This window comes from Mugil cephalus, chromosome 16 (genome assembly GCF_022458985.1).
Source record: "Mugil cephalus isolate CIBA_MC_2020 chromosome 16, CIBA_Mcephalus_1.1, whole genome shotgun sequence".
NCBI classification, from domain to species: domain Eukaryota; kingdom Metazoa; phylum Chordata; class Actinopteri; order Mugiliformes; family Mugilidae; genus Mugil; species Mugil cephalus.
In genome coordinates this window covers 16,484,494-16,505,468 of record NC_061785.1, presented here as the reverse complement: position 1 = coordinate 16,505,468, position 20,975 = coordinate 16,484,494, and the positions used below count along the sequence as shown (strand labels likewise).

Below are 20,975 nucleotides of genomic sequence, written 5' to 3'. Positions count from 1 at the left end.
AAAAGACATTATGCACGTGGAGAACATTCTCAGTTACTTTAATAATTACTTAATTTTAGTAGGCCCAGGACTGTAGGCGTATACGCTACAGATAAGCAGTGTGCAACACTCCCGTGTGGTTTCTGAGCACAGGGATGTTATCTTTGATGAGTTTTATGGCCTTAACAACCTTTGTCCTTGTCTTATTTTTTTTGTTGCCCTTGATTTCCTTTTCTTAGGGTACCATTCAGACTTTTATAAGCCTTTTGTGTGCTTGCTTTCCTGTCTGCCGCTGTCTATGACCTACACATGTGCTATTGTTTTCTGTGGGGTTTGTTGACTGTTCAAACTCAGAGGTAATGACGGTATCTTTGGTTCTGTCAAAGATTGATCATGGTGAAGAGCAACCTGTCTGTCAACCTGGCAATGATTATGTGGGCAAATAAATCTACGGCGTCTCGTAAGCCTGAACCTTTTCAGCTCAGTTGTTATATATGTGTAACCTGGGAGCCGGCCCTCATTTCCCCTGTGTGCAGTTTTATTTTTTTATGGTGCCTAGTTGATCTGGAATCTGTTCATTGGAAACTGATTACTTGGCCGTATTTATGGACAGAATCCAATCCAATCCAATGCAGCTTAGTTTATAAAGCACTTAAAAAAAACACAGAAGGTACCAAAGTGCTGTACATGATACATGATAACAACAAGATAGATTAAAAAGACATAAAACATCACTAAAAACAGATATATAATGACACAATAAAATAACTAAAATAAAATAAAATAATAAAATAAAATAAAATGAATGAAGATGGGTTTTAAGAAGACATTTAAAAAGGGGCTGCCACAGCGAAAGCACGGTCCCCTCTGCGCTTGCGCTTAGTTTTTGGCACACTCAGGAGCAGCTGATCAGCTGACCTGCGAGAGCGGGTGGGTGAATATGGGTGCAGCAATTCGGAGAGGTAGGGAGGGGCAAGACCAGTGAGAGATTTAAAAGCAAATAAAAGAATTTTAAAAATGAATCCTAAAATGTATGGGCAACCAGTAGAGCGAGGCTAAAATTGGGTAAATGTGGTCATGTTTGCGTGTGCCAGTTAAAAGACGGGCAGCAGCGTTCTGTACCATCTGAAGACGGTTGATGGAGGATCCACTAACCCCCACATGAAGTGCATTGCAGTAATCCAGACGTCTGGTGAACAAGGCGTGGATTACTGTATCAAAGTTAGTCCTGATTTGATCGTTAAGTCTGAGATCAGAGTCCACCTTAACTTAGTGGTGTTGGATTTAATGTATTGAGCCAAGGAACCCAGATCTAGACAGAAGGTCTTGGAGCTGCGACCAAACTTCTGTTGTTTTTCTGTTAAATTTTAAAAAATTCAGAGCCATCCATGCCTTTATGTCGTCAAGGCATTCAAGTAACGGACTGAACGAGAATCCTTCATTCTTTTTAAGACGCATATAGATCTGAGTGTCATCCGCATAACAACGAAATGAAATACCATGCTTCTTAAGTATGGAACCAAGTGGGAACAGGTACTAAGAAAAGAGAAGAGGGCCTAGCTCAAGCCCTGCGGGACACCACATGACAGAGGAGCAGAGAAGGATACAGAGTCACCAAGGCTCACACAGAAAGTTTGACCTGCCAAGTATGACCTGAACCACTCCAGTGCTATGACACTGATGCCCACCCACTGCTTCAAACATGAAATTAAGATGTCATGGTCTACAGGGTCAAATGCAGCAGTTAGGTCTAAAAGTACAAGAACAGCACATTCACTGGAATCACAAGTTAAAAGAAAATCACTAAAAACAAGAGTAACAGTGATGTAGTCATACACATCATCTGATTGGCTGTTAGACCATAGATCTTCAACAAGGGATCCGCAACCCTTAGGGGGTCCATGGAGGTACTACAGGGGGTCGCAAAATCTTTGGTTGATTAGACATTTTTTTTATATAAAGTTTTTTAAATTTCCCCCACAAATTTAAATTTATTTAAATACACATTAACATGAATCAAACATATTTTAGTAAAGGGATAGGGTATAGCTTAATATTGAATACAAAATGATTTTAACAATGCCTATTTAGAAATAGCACTAAGAAGAGTTTAATATACAACACATATAATAGGTAAGGGGTCCCTACTTAATCTCTCCATCAGTCTGGGGGTCCTTGACCTGAAAAACTAGACCCCTGTGTTAGACTATCGAAGTGCATCCAGAGGTATTTTCTGTGTATTGGTTGAAACACTTAAGGAAACTCAACCCAGACTCATTCTGATAAGAACTGAATCACCAGGCTAATATGTAGGCCTCATTTCTGTGCTTGTGGTAAGCTAACATTTATGACATCTCCTACAAAATCTCTCATGGAGGGCAGTATGAGTATTGGATAACGTTGCCATGGTGGCCAGGGTGTTCAATGATTGGACTACTTCAGAAGCATGCAGACAGTGACAGCTGCTGACAACTAACTAATCACTAAAAATGGAGAAATCATATTATTTTTTTATTTAAAAACAAACCATATTGAAAAAAATATTGTTTATTTTATTTGTTTTACTAACTGATTTGTCCCAAAATCTGGTCACGAGTGTCAGAACTCTCCTTTAAAATTATTAGTATTGTTGTGCAATCTGCAAATGTTACGCACAAACTCACACCCTGCCAGGAGCTGTGCGTGCCGGTTGGTTTCAGGCTTGTAATTCATGCAGACCTTGGCACATCATTGAAGAGGTTATATGGCCTGCTCCTGTGTCTCTAAAGGTTGTATATTAACAAGCTGATGTAAAAAGAACAGGTGAGAGGCGGTTGAGAGAAACAGAGGAAGCGTGAATCTGAAAGCCACCCAAACAGGAGGAGAAATCCTGGCTACTGGATACAGCTTGTGGAAATTAAACCTCTCAGTGAGACTTGTGCGGATCGGACAACATTTTATTCCTTGAGATCAAAAGCTAAACCGACGCTTTCGGGAGTTTGTGGTGAATTTGTTGTGCTCTCGCTACACTGGACTCACGCTATACCATGGACTCTCTTTAACAGCTCAACTTCATTTATTGACTTCAGAGCTGACAATGGGCCCAGGTGGCCGGTGGTTGTGTTTGTGCACCGTGGCGCTTCTAGCAGCTTCGTGTTGGGGAACCAAACAATGCCTGGATGGGGTCACAATCAATGTGATCCTGCTGGATGATGCCGAGTCTCCCTGGAGCCTGAAGTATGTGGACGGAGAAATAACGAAGGCCATAGAGAAAGATTCTGCCATTAATGCTGCAGAAGGTAATAAAATAAGAAATGCGGTATAAGAGCATCTGCATGTGAACACAGAATAAGACATGTAATATTATGTCTGCACTTGTATAACCACATGAATGTGATTATAGCTTTCGGGCTTTGAACATATGTACAATTATTTAAGTATACAGCCTTTTATTTGCTGAAATGTCTAGATGGGGAAGTATTAGACTTTCATTTGACTTAGAAGCTGCTTTTAGTAATTTCCATATTGCAACATTATGTTTTTTACTAGATAATAAGCTAAACTGTACAGGACATGTTCTGACAAGCAGATCTCAGGGGACAAGTAAAGCAATAACTGATAAGATGTCATGTTGTTCTTCAGAGCTATAAATTATTAGATAGCTGACGCGTCTACAGCAGCTTGGAGGAATTTTAGCCCATTCCTCAAATACAATGGCTTCAGCACTGAGATGTTGATGTGTTTCCTCCTCGCATGAACTGCTTGCCCCATGTCCTTCCATAACATTTCTATTGGATTAAGTTTCAGGACTTTGACTTGACACGTACACCTTGGTTGTTTAGTTGGATTCATGAACATTAACTTTAGGCAATGTGAGAAATGCCTTCGGTTGCTTTAAAGTTGCCCAGGGTGACCTCTCAGACCACTGTGCGTCTTGCTTTTGGAGTGACCTTTGTCGGCTGACCACTCCTCTGGAGGGTAACAGTCGTCTTAAAACCTACCCACTTGTCAGTCAGTCTCACTGTGGATTTGTAGATTCCATTCTCTTTAAAGATGGACTTCCAGAAACATGTGTTGTGAATATCAGACAAACAAGTCACCTGACCACCTCACAGACATGTATAATTGGTTCATTGTCCTGAACAAGCAAATACAAAAGTTTATTATTTTGGTTTTAGTTATTTGATTTCATTTGAGTCTATATTTAGGACTTGAAAAATCTGTCCATGTTTTGAGTTATTTTGATGCAGATATGTAGACAATTCAGAGGGGCGCAAATTTTTTAACACTTTATAATTGCGTTGTCACCAAGACTAAGTGGAGGGGCCCATAACAAACGTTACACACAGTGAGCATAACAGGCTAATTAAAAATGTTATTGTTACCATGCACATACAGATCAGGCTAAATTAATGGAAAACAGTGTGAGCTACAAAACCATATACCGTATGATTTCTTTTTGGAAAAAGAAAAGAAGAAAAAGAATTCATAGTTACTTATATCATACTTATATGAACCAAAAGGAAGTCATACTTACAAAAGTAAGTATGACTTCATTCATTATTACACAGGATAAAATGCTACAATCCCTTCTGCCAAGATCAAAGGAAAAACACATTGAGGAGCCCAGTCCTCTTGAAAAACTGACCAGCGGGCTAGCAGTCATCTAACAAGACACCAGCTAACTAGCCTAGCCAACAGTAGTGGGCCCACGTAATCCCGTCCCCCAGTAGAGTGAGGTTATAAACTGCCAACCAACAAGGAGACACCAGCTAACTAGCCTAGCCAACAGCAGTAGGCAGTATACTTGAATGAACCCGAAAGGAAGTCATACGTACTTAATGTTTGCTGCTACTAATGGCCTCTTTCACACTGGCTAATGTTGAATCCAATATCAGAGGAACACTAAACAACCAGGACGTGCATGTGAAGTCAAAGTCCTGACCTTAATCCAATAGACATGTTGTGGAAAGGACATGAGGCAAACAGTTCATGAAAGGAGCAAACCCATCTACATCTCAGAGCTGAAGCCATTCTGTCTGAGGAATGGGCTAAAATTCCTCCAAGCTGCTGTAGACAACTGACCAGAAGTTATAGGAGAAATTTAGTTGTAGGTCTAGGTCACACTAGATAATGAAATTAGGTAACGACTTCATATGAACCAGAAGGAAGTCATACTCATTTAATGTTTTCCGTCAACTTTGTCTTATCTGTGATCTGCATGATAACAGTAAAGAAGTAACAGTAACATTTGTAATTAGCCTGCTATACTCAAATAACGTTTGTTATGGGCCCCTCCACTTGGTCTTGGTGACAATGCAAATATAAAGTGTTATATTTTTTACATTTCTACAACAAAATGACAAAATGATAAAATTTGTACTTGCTTATTCAGGACAATGAGGTGGTCAGGGGACTTGTTTGTCTGATGTTCACAACACACGTTTCTGGAAGTCTATGATGGCATGGACAAAGGAGCTTTCTGAGGACCTTATTAGATTGGAAAAGGCTGCAAAACCTCCATAGAGTTTGGAATTCACATGTGGACAAGTGGAGGAGATTTAAGACGACTGTTACCTGAGAGGTCACCCTGGGTAACTTCTAAGCAACTAAAGGCCTCTCTCACATTGGCTAATGTTTATGTTCATGAATCCAACTTCAGGGGAACACTAAACAACCGAGGTGTGCACATCAAGACAAAGTCATGACCTTAGTCCAATAGAAATGTTGTTGAAGGATATGAGGCAAGCAGTTCATGCGAGGAGGAAACACATCAACATCTCAGTGCTGAAGTGCTGAAACACTCAAACTCTTCATTAATGGCCCTGTACGCACTGATTTTCACATGTGGAGAGATCCTTAGCTAATACCAGTGTCTGTTTTCTTTCCACTCACTACCACAATAAAGGCATGAAGTTTAATCTCACGGCCAATTTTAGCGGCTTCGACACGATGCTCTACCGCTATAGTGGCTGCCAGAGTAGCGCCTGTGAAGGAGTGCTGGAGCTAAAGAACCTGTTGGTGAGTAATTACAGTTTTATATCCATCTCAGATGCATGACTCAGCGTGTGCTTGTGCAATCGCCTGGGTACACTGCCTTCGGACTTGATCAAATCCTGCAATATTTGGATCAGAAGAAGCAAATGAATTTGAGATTCTGGTCTGGATCAAACAATCAATCAACATAGCAAAATTCAGCTGATAGCAGAGAAGCAGTTTGCATGGCTGCACTTTCCTTTGCAGCAAATAGTTGCAAATGTGCAAAGCTTGGGTAATCCAGACCTGGTAATGTTTAATAGTCCTTATCTGGATCAAGGTGATTCAAAAAAAACAAACAAAAAACAAAAAAAAAAAACAGCACAAATGGAACACATGATCCTGTATAGCTTAACTTGGGATTCTCAGATCAAATTAATTCATTTCCAGATAAAATTTAAATGGATCTGGCCATCCACCCAACCCACTTTACCTCCTAATATGCTAAAACCATATATACTTTTCATCTTAGTTATACATTTGAAAACACAGAAAGAAATGTGCACTGAGTTGTTTTCTTTTGCAGGATTCAGCCACGTTGGGATGTGCTGTGCTTGGGCCCACCTGCACCTATGCCACCTTCCCGATAGTTGAGTACGTTTTTCCGAGGTCACCCCCACAGTTACTCAGTTGAATGTGAAGACTTTACATACACAGAAAGGTGCATGTTACTCCTTTAATGTAGTATCCCCACTCTCTCCTGTCAGTGCGGAAAAGGGCTTCAGGCTCAGTACACCCGTCATCTCAGCGGGAAGCTTCGGCCTCTCCTGTGACTACACACTCAACTTGCAGCGGCTCCTGCCTCCGGCACGCAAGATCTCGGACTTTTTCATCAAGTTCTGGGAGGTTCAAAACAAACTCAAACCGGAGTGGAAGACGGCATACGTGTACAAAAAACAGAGCAACACAGAGGATTGCTTTTGGTGAGATAAGATGAAGATAAGATTTAGTGCGTGACTGTTATATCGGAATAGTTTGTTTTTACTAGTGTTCCTAAATGAACTGGTGGTCAGGTGACTGTTGTCCCAATTGAAAATGTTATATTAAATGTATGTAATATTCAAAGGTTACATTTGAGCTATGCCTATAATTCGACTTTCTGAAAGCAGTCCTTGTCCCAGTTTACATATAACGGAGAAAATTGAATAACTGACGGGAACATATCCTCCTCCACACTAGGTGGCGATATGTGTCTTTTCTGCGGGTTAATGTGGCCCCCTTTCCATTCACCTGTTACATGATATAATAAACAAGAGTCGTTCATGCGGTAGACCGGAATTTCAAACAAGATGGATAATAGTTCGGCTTTTTTAATGTCATACGTAATGTGCAGATAAGATGGCGCTATCCCTCGGGTTGTTCTTCTACCCGCTCTGTTTACATTCTTCTTCTGTGATCGCCTTTCTTGGATGTTTTATACGACAGCACAACGGTTGTGGAGCATGCGCACACGTGTTACATGCACTTAAGTTTTCCAGTTAAAGTCGGATTAAGGCAATAATTCAATTTTTTCACGTGCATGTAAGCGTACGGTGATGCTGATAATGAGAAATCCTTGTAAACAGCTACTGTTTTGTATTAAAAAAAAGTTTCTAATCTTTTCTCCAGGTATATAAATGCCCTGGATGCAGATTTGAGCAAGTTTGCCAAAAATGTATCAAGAATGGTTCTACGGAAACCAAGCGACCTGAGAGACGTGCTGGGATCGTCCAAAAACAGGACAAGCAACCGTAAGATGTTTTCTGTTGTTGTTGTTCTTTAACAATACAGTACAGCCTGTTTCCCAAACATGACAGATGCACATTCTCTTCGCAAGGAAGGACTTTACACCCTAATTACCATAACACCGTAATTTGCCCCACGCTGTGCTGTTTTATCACCAGTTCATCATTAGCCACAGCATTATACAATAGTATTAATATTAATGAAAACAAGTTTGACCTTTAAAATATTCGGACTATTCTTAACCTGTAAAGTATGCTCTTAAATGAATAAATTAAATAGCAGCCATTATCACATGGCAGCCCATGTGTTTCATGCTAATGCCTCCATGCGTTGCGATATTTTGGCTTTGGTATTAACTTTGTTTTCAAGGTTGAAGCGGACATCTAAATGGAAATCAGGACCGATTTTGTCCCCTCTAAGCTACGGGGGTTAAAACGCGCCTCCAGTGTTGAGCTGTAATGACACGCAGCTTCTCTGTTTGCAGTGTTCATCATGTGCGGGTCTCCGCAGGACCTGGTGGAGGCGAAAAATGTCTCCGATGCAGCAGACAGCAGTGAAATTCTCTTCGTCCTTATTGATCTTTACAAGTCAGTGTCATCTGTTCATTTTATCTTCTCTCCTCTATCACAAACTTTATATGCGGTAATAATATGCAGTGTGGTAATTAGTTGGCCTTCTGGTTGGTCCGCTGACCAAAAACAATGCAGAGGTAGTTACTGTTTAACATGTGAATAATAGCATGTGGCTGCTGGCTTACATCTTAATCTAGGTCACTAGACTAGAACGAAAAATCTTCTATTGGAAGCAAAAATGTTAGTTACATGGCTAAGTTAGTTAAAGCTAAAAGTAATAAGTGATAAATGTTGGTATCAATGTAAACCAACTCCAACTGTTGCATTCAGTTGTATTATTTTAACTTTATTATGTCCAGATTTAGCAGTTATACAATATAATATAAAAGTATACAGTTATAACCTGGTTGTGCTGATAAGGCATGCTGGAAGTCATCTGAAAGGACATTTGAGGTTAACACCAAAGAAAAAAAAAAAGTTTGTAACTTTCCTTCCAAGGGGATGTTATAGGTTTGTCTGTTTCTTGAAGAAGCAGAACATCAGTTTTCTCTTTTAATCCAATTTAGATAAAGAACTCAAGGAACTGCCAAAGCTCCGTCGCTTCAAATAAATTATTTAGTCATTGCTATTATTAAATTACTTAAAAAAGCACAAACATTTTAACGGTCAACATTTACCGGTCCTTGAGAGAAAAACTAGCTGCCTGTGTGTAGTAATTACTAAGCCCTTACAACTGTAATTTAATACTAGTCTGTTGAATAAATTCCTCCACTGCACCGCGACGTGACATATTCCTGTACAGGATGGTGTACTGTACATGCAGCGCCTTTAACCGGCTCTCTCCTGCCTCACCTCCACAGCGATATATACTACACCAACGTATCGTCGATGCCACAAATGAAGAACGTGTTGGTGCTGACTATGCCCAACACCAGGAACTACACCATCAACCCAAACCTTAACGACAGCAACACGGTGAGAACGCAGAAAACAAACAAATGAGCCAGCTTCTCTTCTCACACCCCCACCCTCCTGGGGTCCAAATGTGTTGAACTATTTTTTTGTAATCACTCAACCATATTTGACTGTGTCTCTCCGTCTGCGTCTCTTTCCGCAGATGAACGACTACATGGCCGCGTACCACGATTCAGTGCTGCTGATAGGCCAAGTGATGAGAAACATCGCCAGTAAAAATCAGTCTGAGATCCATCAAATGGAATTTGTGAATGCGAATTACTTCAGAAACACTCAGTTCGAAGGTGAGAAAAGACAATGTGTATGTAGAGCCTCATTCATTTGAGAGTAAGTGGATGAATGTGCCAAAGAGCCTCCAATAGCTTTAATGTAAATATCCGAAGCTCCCAACGGTCTGACCTCAGCCCCAGAAACGAACCGGAGAGTTGACACGTGTCACTGTGAGCTTGACAAGACGCAGGCTGTCCACATCTTCTGTTTTCTGTGTTTTTCACTAACATGAAGCGATTAGGTGTTAAAGCCTGCGGTAATGAGGGCGAGTGATTGATAGACACACTCAGAGGGATGCTGCTCCTTCAGGGTGTGATGGCCCTCACTAATCTCACAACACTGACACTAAAAAAAAAAAAGTAATCGACACCTCCAGTTTACTGAAGCCGCTGCCTTTGGTTTTGGGCTGAAAGCCGTTTTCTCTGCTTCTGCTCAGGACTCGCTGGACTTTACAAGATGGATCAGCACGGAGACAGAGATGTGAACCTGTCAGTGATTTACACCACAGGCGACAACAAGGTATCGTTCATTTAAACGGAAAAACAACACAACTACTCACTAATGTTTCACGATGATCCATGTAATAAAACCCTTTTGTGGTGAATCTCTTTGTGCTCTCATGTCATCCTCAGTACAAGATTCTATTCGAATTCGACACTGAGAAAAACCAGACTAAAATTATAGACATGGATCCTTTCTTCATCTGGGGACAAAGACTTCCTAATCACCAACCCCTCAGCGGTAACACACGCGGTCTGCCTTCCTGCACACACATTAACACACACACCTGCTAATAATTTGTTACTACAAATGAGATGTATAAGTCAAAGATCTGTAAGTTGATGATGTCTATTATTAAAGCTGTAAATACTGTTAAAGTCCAGTAACAGCTACTTCAGCTTTGATTATTTCACAACATAATAACTGCTTGTGTATACACTAACTGTTTATACTTCCCTGGATGAATCTGCATCATCTTTGAACTGAAGCTTCTTTTTTTTTGTTTCCACTACAGTCGACACTGAGCTTAATGACATCATAGTCATCGTGTTGGCCGTCACAGTGGTCATAGTGGCCATCATTGCCTTTGTTTTCTACAGGTATGCCACATTAAGTCCTAAGTAAACAGGAAGGGAGGTCAGCATGGACTTTTGAGATAGGTTTGCATGTTATAGAACATGATGATGAAGAACGTACCCTTATTTTACTTAATAAAATGCAAATGTGAAAGCAACAACAACAAAAAAGCAGTCAAATATTCAGAAAATAATTATAAGTATTCATCTGACACAAAGGAAAATTGAAAGCCGCCGCCACTGTGTCTCTGACTGTCACCTCAGTGGCACTCAATAAGGCTAATACTGATTGGTCGATACTGAGCGGGCGCGCACCGCGTTGAAGTGCGCCTCAATCAGCTGATGGTGTTCTTTCCTTTATAGACAGAACAGACGAGACCGACTGGTCAGGAAACGCTGGTCCCACATTAACCTTGATCTCATCACACTGCTGGAGAAAAACGAACTGAACATGGTCTCTCTCAAGGTAAACATTCGTTTTGATTTTTTAAATGACTCTTTCCTGATCACGAATGCACTGCAGCACACCTGAAACTAACACTGTCCTTGTCACCTGTCCCTGTCAGATTGAAAATGAGAGCATAAGAAGGAATTTCAAAATCCGGCGTGCCCTCTACGACAAGAAGGTAGCTGACCTCTTTCTGCTGCAGATATCTAATCAATCAGCCTTCAGAGAGGAAGCCCTTTTGATGTCTGATGAGTTTTTTTCAATTTTTTTTTAGATGGTGATTCTGAAGGAGCTGAAGCACTCGGATGGAAACTTCAATAAAGCCCAGAGAATTGAACTCAACTCGGTAAGACGCACATGGTTCGGCCGTCTGAATGTCTCGCCACAGTCCTCTTTCCAGTCTAACCGATGTGTTTTCACCTTTTCCCCATGCAGCTGCTGCACATCGACTATTACAGCCTCACCAAGTTTTATGGCACAGTAAAGATTGATCAGGGTGTGTTCGGAGTGTTTGAGTACGGAGAGCGGGGGTCACTGCGGGTGTGTATGGCGAGAACACGTTCGCTTCAAGCCAATAGTCCAGTTTACACGTTCTATTTATTAACATGGGAGCGCATGAAGTCTTTATGAAAAAGAGCAAACGTAGAAATATTGTCTGATTCCCCCGTGTGTTCTTTCCAGTATGTGCTGAATGACAAGGTTTCATACCCAGAGGAGACTTTTATGGACTGGGAGTTTAAGATCTCCGTCATGTACGACATCGCCAAGGTGAGGCAGAAACCTCGCTGATGAGCAAATATTTTCTTATCCACAGGTATTATATTGTATGCAATCTACGGTGTCATGAAGAGCATAATGGATGGATATAAATCACTGCCCTGTAGATAAATAAAAATCTCTAATAATGCCATAAAGGAGCAAGACTCAGCGATCATCAGCAGTGAGTACAGTCAGTGAAAGTATATTCCTCTGCAATACATTAAAGCAAAGGTCTTCAACAGGGGGGCCGCGACACCTAGGGGGTCCGTGGAGGGACTGCAAGGGGGGTCTTTGGTTGATTAGCCTTTTTTTTTTTTTAAATTCCCCACAAATTGAAATTTCTTTAAATCCAACATATTTCAGTAAAGGGATAAATGGAGGCAGAAGACGGTATCGTTCAGTCAACACTTCAGTCATTCAGCGATACAGGAGCTGTCTCAACAGGACACCGTTTCCCACAAAGCGCTGCACTAGCTGAGATCCGCCCCTGTCGCTGCTGTGCCAATCGCGAGGCCTATGAGGCATATTACACGCTGTCTCTGTCAGGTTATCCCCCCGCCCGCAATTGGCCGAGAGCCTATTCAGCCCCCCAACCAAATCCCAGAAGCTCACTGCAATGTTAGCAGAAGAGAAGCTAACAGTTAAGAACAGTATTTATAGGCATGTTATCTGAATAGCTTAATATTGAATGCAAATGATAATAATGTATATTATAAGCATGTTAAATATAGAAAACATATAGTAGGTAGGGGATCCCTCACCAGGTCCCTACTTAATCTCTCCATCACTCTTGAATAAACTGAATAGAGATTTTATTTTGTTTTGATTTCCTAATAGTATTCCTCAAGATGTATGTGACATGACAGTCACATTTTCTACCACTTTGCAATGCATATATGATTAATAACATTTAACAATGCATTCGATTCATCAATTGCTAAAACACCAATTGAGTATGATTTATTTTGTGTTATTGTGGTATTATAAGTTTCATGAACGAAGACATGTATGTTGCAGTTACATCTCGCCGCCACTAGAGGTCATTAAACATCATAGATGACCCACTGCCCCTCTAATCATCTCCTCATAGCTATCTCTACTGGAGAGTGTTTTCTGCCTCTGCCACCTCTCTAATGTGTGACTCCTCTGTCCAGGGCATGTCCTACCTTCATGCCAGTGACATCCAGGTGCACGGTCGGCTCAAGTCCACCAACTGCGTGGTGGACAATCGCATGGTGGTGAAGATCACAGACTTTGGCTGCAACGCTTTTCTCAGCCCCGAGCAAGGTACAGAGGTGTCTGCTGCTCTGCTTTTGTTCATTCCTTCACCTACTTTCTCAACCCTTTTCGCCTCCTGCGTCCTCTCAGACCTGTGGACGGCTCCGGAGCACCTGAGGAGTCACGGCACCTCTCAGAAAGGAGACGTCTACAGCTTTGCCATCATCTCTCAGGAGATTGTTCTCAGAAAGAGCACCTTCTACACCAAGGCCTGCTCCAGACGATCAGGTGTCAAACACTCACTCAGCCGCTGTTTTGCTTTGAGACACACACTTGTCAGATCGACTACTCAGATGTGGTGAATTAATGTCTATGTTCCCCAACAGAAAAGGTGTCCAGGGTCATCACATCCTACTTAAGGCCTGATCTAAACTTTGATACAACTTCAGAGAAAGAATTAGAGGTGTGTGTTCTGTCTTTATCATTTATTTTTTCCCTTTAGAAATTAATTAGAAAAACACATAAAACTTTATGTCCTTGGTCTCTTAGGTGTACACGTTGATAAAAAGCTGTTGGGAGGAAGACCCAGAAAAAAGGCCAGATTTTAAGAAGGTAGAAGCCTGCCTGGGGAAAATCATCAGGTAATCTCTATTTATCTATCTATCTATATGTCTATATATATCCTGTATATGTCCTCATTTCCCGCTCTCTCTCATCCGTCCTCCAGCAAAATCCACAACATGGACAACGAGAGCTACATGGACAACATGATCAGACGTCTGCAGATGTACTCCAGGAACCTGGAGCACCTGGTGGAGGAGAGGACCGCCCTCTACAAGGCCGAGAGGGATCGGGCCGACGACCTCAACTTCATGCTTCTCCCTGGGTTGGTTCACGCTCAAAGGGCCACAGGCTACACAGAAACACATAGAACCCGTGCCACGACATGTGCGGAGAGCGACAAATATAGTTATATATCATCAAAATTCATTTTAATGACATATTAGAGGAGATTTTGAATATCTCTTCATTCTCATTACGCCATGAATTGGAAAATGCCCCCAGAGCTAGAACGGGAAAAAAAACCTGATTTTAGAAATAAAATGAACGATAAATGGTGTTATGAATGGTACATGAAAAATAAATCAAGAGCGTCCGCCACATCTGGCCTTGTAAAACATTAACCTTTAGTTCACTTTAAGTCCCCATGAAACAGCTTTTTAGTGCTGTTTGTTTCTGCCTATTTTATTTCCCTGTTTTGGTTCCTGTAATAAAAGAGAGGAGAGGCAGTGTAGAGAAGAGAAGGATGCAGGTTTCACATACTGAATCAGGATGAGTCGGGAGAAACCTCTTGTTTGACCTTCTACACCCGGCGGGGGTGAGCCTGTTTGGCGGTGCGTCTCATCCTGTTTTAGCGTCTTCGTCTGTCTCCTCTCTAGACCAGTGGTGAAGAGCCTGAAGGAGACCGGAGCCGTGGAGCCAGAGCTGTACGACGAGGTGACGATTTATTTCAGCGACATTGTGGGCTTCACCACCCTGTGCCAGTACAGCACTCCGATGGAGGTGGTGGACATGCTCAACGACATCTACAAGGGCTTCGACAGCATCGTCGACCACCACGACGTGTACAAGGTACCGGAATGCGGTGGGTGGACGGAAAGAACTCACGGCGGAGAGCGAAGGTCCTAATTTTCTTCCATTCGTCCTCAGGTGGAGACCATAGGTGACGCCTACATGGTTGCCTCCGGCCTCCCGAGGAGAAATGGGAACAGGCATGCGGTGGACATCTGCCGAATGGCGCTGGACATCTTGGCGTTCATGGGCACCTTCCAGCTCCGTCACCTGCCTGGTATCCCCGTGTGGATCCGCATCGGCGTGCACTCAGGTGGACCAGACGTTCTTCTGTCCCTGTCTCCTAATGGGTCACCTTCGCTCGCTTGATGCCTTTTCTCTTCTCCTGCAAATGGCTACAGAAAACTAACTGAATGCTTGTCCGTGCAGGTCCCTGTGCAGCAGGCGTCGTGGGGATAAAGATGCCCAGATATTGTTTATTCGGGGACACGGTCAACACGGCGTCCCGTATGGAGTCCACAGGCCACCGTGAGCACTTAGTTTCTCTTTCCACCCACTGCCCTTGTCAAATTAAAGAAGCCACCCGTCAACCTGATTAGATAAACTGACCACAGCCAAGGTCTGTTTCTTCTTCTTCTTCTTTTTTTACATCCTCCAGCCCTGCGCATCCATGTCAGCGAGCCTACTATAAATATCCTGCAGAGGACGGACTGCAAGTTCGAGTACGAGATGAGAGGAGAGACGTATCTGAAGGTGAAGAAGGGTTTCCTGTGAAGTGACTCGCGTGTACACATGTGACAGCGGTAATGATGGCGTGTTTTATTTGTTTTTTTTTTTCAGGGCAAAGGCACTGAGACAACCTACTGGCTGACCGGCGAAGCTGGCGAAGACTACGACCTCCCCACTCCACCCACAACGTGAGGAGACCAGTATATTCGCTCAGTGGTGGCCTCTGTTAGGACTGACCTTTACGCGGCGACATTTGCCGCTGAGCTAACTGTCTGAGGCCAATGACGTGCGCTAACCATTGTTAACCCTGCGAGCGGGCTTTTCCGGGACACGTGCAGTGGGCGTAACCAGACGACCTTTTGCAAATTGTAAATGACGCCATAAAATGCGTGTGAAGGTTCTCAGTCGGGTCACGGCTCATTCAGATTCAAGGCCACTCGGCTAGTTTGAGTTTCTCTTGAAGACTTTTAGCCACTCATTCAAATACCTTCTTCAGCTCCATTAACAACCAGATACACCTAAGAATTTCAAGAGGCCTTTCTTTTTTTTTTTTGGACCTTGTAGAAAGCTCATCCTTAGTTTTAAATATCACCTTTCTCCTCAGGAATAGCTTTATAAGACACACATTTGGCTTGAGATCACACTTGGGATTCACTTGGTTCCTCTTTTCTTTTTTTCCCCCAGAGAGAACTTCCAGCGGCTCCAGCAGGACCTCGCCCACATGATCCTGTCGTGTCTGGAGCGCCGCACGCGGGGATCCGTGCGGCGGAAGAAGTCCGTCACCAGCCAGAGCGCGCAGGACGACGCCGACCGGGTGTCCGAGAGCAGCCAGCTGGAGTACCTGCACATGGCCACTGTGGACAACACCCTCAGCACCTTCCTGTAGGACGGACCCGCCCAGGAGTGCGTCACGATGAGCCGGCAGGATTTTGAAGGAGGAGGAGATAGTCTTTATTTTTTTAAGTTTGTGTACAAAATAAGTTTAAGGTGATGTCATGTTCGCTACCGGTTCCTAACGTAGTTTGTTGGAGCTGCAGAAGGTTGCCTAGATGTTTATTTCTGGAGATCTGTCTGATACGAGGATCAGAGGAAGGCTCAGTGTCCCATATATCGTCCAAATCATTTTCAATAGTAGTGCACACGCAGACCTTGAGTATATTCTTATCTCTGACAAAGATTAATTGATCACTGAAGCCGTGTTTAAAGCTTGGTTGAGAAGTAGGTTATTGCTTTTATGCGTGGAACTGCTTGGCGTATTTACAAGGCAAAGGTGGGGAAATAAACCAGCCAGCTCGTCCTTGTTTTCCTAACATGGAGACATGGGAGCCAGTCAAATCATGTGGGCGGGTCTTATGTGGTGATGGGCGGAGCATACGACCAGTGACACTTTAAATGGTTTGAAGTCTGACCAGGCTTCTAGCAAATTCCCCCACTGTGGGACAAATAAAGGGTTTGTGTCTTATTTGTGTGTGTGTGTGTGTGTGTGTGTGTGTGTGTGTGTGTACCGGCAGGGGGTCTCAGGTTTTCTTAGATATGGGGGAAACGCTGTGGAAAGTAAAGGTCGGGAACCCGTGCCCAAGATGTTTGTTTTTGAATGTCTCACGTTAAACATGTGATGTTGTAAAGGAAATCTGAGATGCAAGGTCAAGAAACAAGATTTGAATCTTAAACCAAAGGACAACTTTTTTTTTATTTCTGTTGACAATTATGACATTCATGTACATTAAATAAAATAAAATAAAATAAAATAAAATAAAAAAATCTGTCGTTTTGTGAAAGATGTCGTTCAGATGTCATTCAGTGAAATCAAAACACACACAGCGTTTCTTCTGACGCGTTACAATTCATGTGTCACATTGTTTTACGTTTACAGACTGAGTACACCGAGGCTTGTATGGAAAGCAGATGAAAATAACTCCAGAGAGAAAGGTCTTCTACCCATTTGCACCACATATTTGCCTGATTTTTTTCTTCTGCGCTGAGAGAATGAATGAACAGCCCTGCTGTGTCGTCTTTTTACTCAACAAATACCATAGGAAATCACACTAATGTACAGCAGAAACTATTCAACGAGTACAAAGTAAAGAAATAATCCTGGATCCAGCAAAATAACAAGTAACTAGTCATGCAAATGGAAGATATGGACATCAAAAAAAAAATTAAAAAAAAATGTCTTGGGGTGTTTAACAGCATTTATGTGAACTAACACTAAAAACCTAGAATATTCAATAAACCTTGGCATTAAATTTAAATATAGAGTTTAAAATCATCAGGCCAGTCAAACATAAAAAGCTCATCTTCAAGTAGAAAAAAATATGACCATCCACCACTCTGGCTCTAAAAAAAACAACAACAACAGTGTCTTTCAAAAAGAAAATAAATTAAAATGTAGAAAAACATAAAAAAAAAAGAAAAATGTGACATTTTATACAAAACCTATACACTGAGCTATAAGCACGAAACGTCTTTCTTTATCTGACCTCGAACACCTCAGAGCAAATGCGCTGGAAGAAATTTACACAAATAACAAACCTGAACTAAAACTGTACTCGCTCTATTCTTTGACTACAGCTTTTTTTATAGCTATTTCTTTAAAAATGCACATATTAACACCTATGACCGTTTTGACATGACGTCAGTTTTGCTGCTTGAACTCAAGGCACTGAATGATCTGAGTTTAAAGAGCCACCGGAAAAAAAGAAACGAGAAAGAAAAGCTGAACGAAACTAAAAGTATCTAACTCAGCTGTGGATTCTTCTGATCGTACCGTCATGATTATCATATGCATGTTAACTACGGTAACACTTAACGTGTCTACTAAAACGGACCAGATCTTTTTCCTACACACGAACACACTTCTTTTTTTTTTTAGTTATCAAAACGTTAGCAAAAAAAAAAAAAAGTCGCCAACGATCTTGATTCTCGATTGTCTCAAATTGTGACCCCAGCTGATATTGCCTGCATGAAACAGCCCCAGTGTATTTGTGTGTGTTTGCTGTGTGACTAGACGGTCAGTAGTGTCGTAACACAGGAACTAAACTCAGTGGACGGTCAGACGTGTTGGAGTTGGAGAGAGTGCTTCAATGATAGTGTTAATGATTTAGTGTTGTTTTATATTTTTATTCTAGAATGTAGAAATAGAGCCCATTCATTTGAATAGAGCCCAAATTAGGCCCCATTTCCTTATTAGTGACTGCTCTACAAAATGATATTAGAGAGATATTGTCGTCTAAATGCCTTTTTTATACATTTTATTACCTAGTGTTATTTTAATCTTTATGTTCCAGCATTCAACAAGTACCTCCAGAGCCGCCTGAGCTGCTGAACCTTGTACGAGGTGAATCTGCTGAACAGAAACAAAGTCTTTTAACGATTCCGCGAACGCTCGCGCAGGGATTCAAGTGTGCTGCAGTTCTCACATGTTACCAACAGAGGCTGTTAAAAGTCCTGTGTTGTCTAAGTCGCTGCTTCAGTCACACACACCTGCACTGCAGCAAATCTGTCCGCTGTGTGTGTTGTGAAGCTGCAACAGCACAAAACTGAAATCCGCCCGACTCCCCTGTCATCTCCTCCTCCTTCCTCCGTGACTCCTCTCAGTGTCTTTCCTGACTCACACATACGTCTCTGCTGCGCAGACACAAGGCGATGCAGCTGAATATCAGCGAACAACAGGGGGTTGTTGGTGTGGGCGCAAAAAACGTAGAGCTGTGTGTGTGTGTGTGTGTTTTTGTCAGTGCATTTTTCGCTGTAGGACGCAGAAGATGTGTGTAACACTGCTTCTAAAAAGAAATGCCTTTGAAGTCTAAACCTTAGCTAACGTGCACATTCGCCACCTGGATTTAACTAGAGACGCGCCTCCTACTGGATAATTACTGCATGGCAACAAGTTATTTAACCCAAACTGAAACAATGCCACAACCAATGTGTGATGTAACGAAAACTAAAGGCGTTTTTTGTTTGACTTTTTTTTGTCCAGCCTGTGTATAATACAATGAACAATTAGAGCTCAAACTACCTGATGCAACTCAAAACTGAAAGTGTATGGACTGGCATGTGAAGTACAGTATTAACATGTCTGTGCCTGAGTGCTACACTTACTGAAATCAAAATGATTCACTACAGGTTTAACAAACACGCAAAGTTTCTCCTGGCTGAAGTCCTTGCAGCCAGCAAGCTGCTGGGATCACTCAGTGCAAAATCAACGACTACGGGAACATCACCCTAATTTAATTTACAGAACTTGAAAAATGACGGGTGACCGATGAACGCCTCCGTGCCACGTTAACAAAATGTACGGATCCAACGTAGATGCAGCAGTATCATTTCACGCCGTGTGTCAGATCACAGTGACGCAGCAACAGCTCCTGGCCGGCTAAACGGCTCCGAGGTCACTTCCCTCCAGTCAGCTCCAATGTGCATCTTTGGTTATGATTTACTAAGCTTCACTACTGCCCTTGGTGATTTAACATTTACACACACCAACATGTGAATCACTACTAATAAAGTTAAATTCACTGAAAAGTATTCTTGATGATATTGTTGCCACTGACTGTCAGATCGTTGTTTTTGGTCACCCTGTAGCGCTAACTGGCGTTTTCGTCGACGACAATGCTACAAATTTTGTTGCTCCTCTGATGCACTGATGCATCGTTACTCAAAGGATGTCACGAGCCTGGAAATATAATTCATTCTGCTTTCATGACACTTTTTTTTTGTTTTGTTTTCTGTTTTTTTACATCCGGGACCCGTGGATCTGGAAAAGCTGTGGAACAAAAGGGGGGGAAAAAAAAGTAAGGTTTGCAGAGATGTTGCAATAGGATCGATAACGATTTCACAACAACAGTCTGAGCTACGGTTTGGCTGTGATGATGGTGGTGGTTGTGAAATATGGTGAGAGAATGAAAGTAAATGACTGATGACTGGAAACAAAACGTACACCGATGTGCAGTGTGTGTCTCCCTCGCTCGTCTATTTAATCGGATGAAGTTATTAGAACTTAAATAATGGAACAAGACCGCGCCTCATGCCTTTGGTGCTAATTTATAAAGATGTGTCCTTGCTCCCTGGGTCCCTCCCTCCTCCATCTCCACATTCGACCCTTCTCACCCTTCCCTCAAACAATAAACTTCCTTGCATCCGCTAAGGCGTGTTCTTGCTTTACATCAACACCGCGTGTGCGCGCGCACACAGACTGGGAAGGACGTCTGACACTACTGCTGCGCTGAAAGGTCATGGATATTCCCTGTGACAGCATCGGTAATGAGAGCCCACAGAGATGAAGAGCTCGATCAATATCCACACGGCTCTGTCGAGTCACTGCCACTGAACCGTGTACAGACACATTCTCTTGGCTGGTGCCGGTCATAGTGACAAGCAGAGGAGCAGTGTGGCGTTTTCTTTTATACTGTTTCGGGCGTTCTTTTGATGGGTGGGAGCGGAGAACGACGGGAAGTGACGGGATGAGGGATAGCCTCGTGACGTTTGATTAAATAAAGCTGTAGATAACTGTGTTGGATTAGTGTAGGACACGGGTGTTCAACGTTTTCAGGAGAAGGACCCCAAACGGAAGAGAGATTAAGTAGGAACCCCCCACCTACTATATGTGTTCTATATTAAACTCAGCCTAGTGCTATTTAT

General features: G+C 42.3%; 2 protein-coding genes across 7 annotated transcripts in view; one reads left to right on the top strand and one right to left on the bottom strand.

Moving 5' to 3' along the window:
• The first annotated feature begins 2,754 nt into the window (after window positions 1-2,754).
• gucy2cb (guanylate cyclase 2Cb) lies at window positions 2,755-17,104 on the top strand. Of its 4 annotated transcripts, none has more exons than XM_047608759.1 (27): window positions 2,757-3,257; window positions 5,867-5,979; window positions 6,521-6,588; window positions 6,702-6,917; window positions 7,603-7,724; window positions 8,204-8,306; window positions 9,152-9,266; window positions 9,409-9,550; window positions 9,973-10,055; window positions 10,169-10,289; window positions 10,552-10,636; window positions 10,976-11,078; window positions 11,179-11,238; window positions 11,335-11,406; window positions 11,496-11,600; window positions 11,742-11,828; window positions 12,974-13,106; window positions 13,188-13,325; window positions 13,424-13,500; window positions 13,587-13,678; window positions 13,765-13,923; window positions 14,477-14,669; window positions 14,748-14,922; window positions 15,039-15,137; window positions 15,268-15,362; window positions 15,450-15,526; window positions 16,023-17,104. In XM_047608759.1, exons 1-27 carry the CDS (start codon window positions 3,056-3,058, stop codon window positions 16,222-16,224), a joined length of 3,237 nt encoding a protein of 1,078 aa, XP_047464715.1. In that variant the 5' UTR covers window positions 2,757-3,055; the 3' UTR covers window positions 16,225-17,104. The 4 variants fall into 4 exon arrangements, with proteins under 4 accessions (XP_047464714.1, XP_047464713.1, XP_047464715.1 ...); XM_047608760.1 differs by having other exon boundaries at window positions 2,758-3,257; window positions 10,169-10,277; XM_047608758.1 differs by having other exon boundaries at window positions 2,755-3,257; window positions 10,169-10,277; window positions 12,974-13,325.
• The window catches only part of kctd17 (potassium channel tetramerization domain containing 17), a 20,400-nt gene continuing 16,426 nt past the window's right edge, over window positions 17,002-20,975 (bottom strand). For all 3 annotated transcript variants that reach the window (XM_047608761.1, XM_047608765.1, XM_047608762.1), the window contains exon 7: window positions 17,002-20,100. The gene's annotated coding sequence lies outside the window, so the exon portion shown is untranslated. The remainder of the gene's footprint in view (window positions 20,101-20,975) is intronic.

Excerpts from the sequence above, each read along its gene's own strand:
- gucy2cb (XM_047608757.1), top strand. The coding sequence starts at position 3,056 with ATGGGCCCAGGTGGCCGGTGGTTGTGTTTGTGCACCGTGGCGCTTCTA. Across the intron at positions 3,258-5,866 it reads TGCCATTAATGCTGCAGAAG|GCATGAAGTTTAATCTCACG; the intron begins GTAATAAAATAA and ends ACCACAATAAAG. Across the intron at positions 13,326-13,423 it reads GGCCTGCTCCAGACGATCAG|AAAAGGTGTCCAGGGTCATC; the intron begins GTGTCAAACACT and ends GTTCCCCAACAG.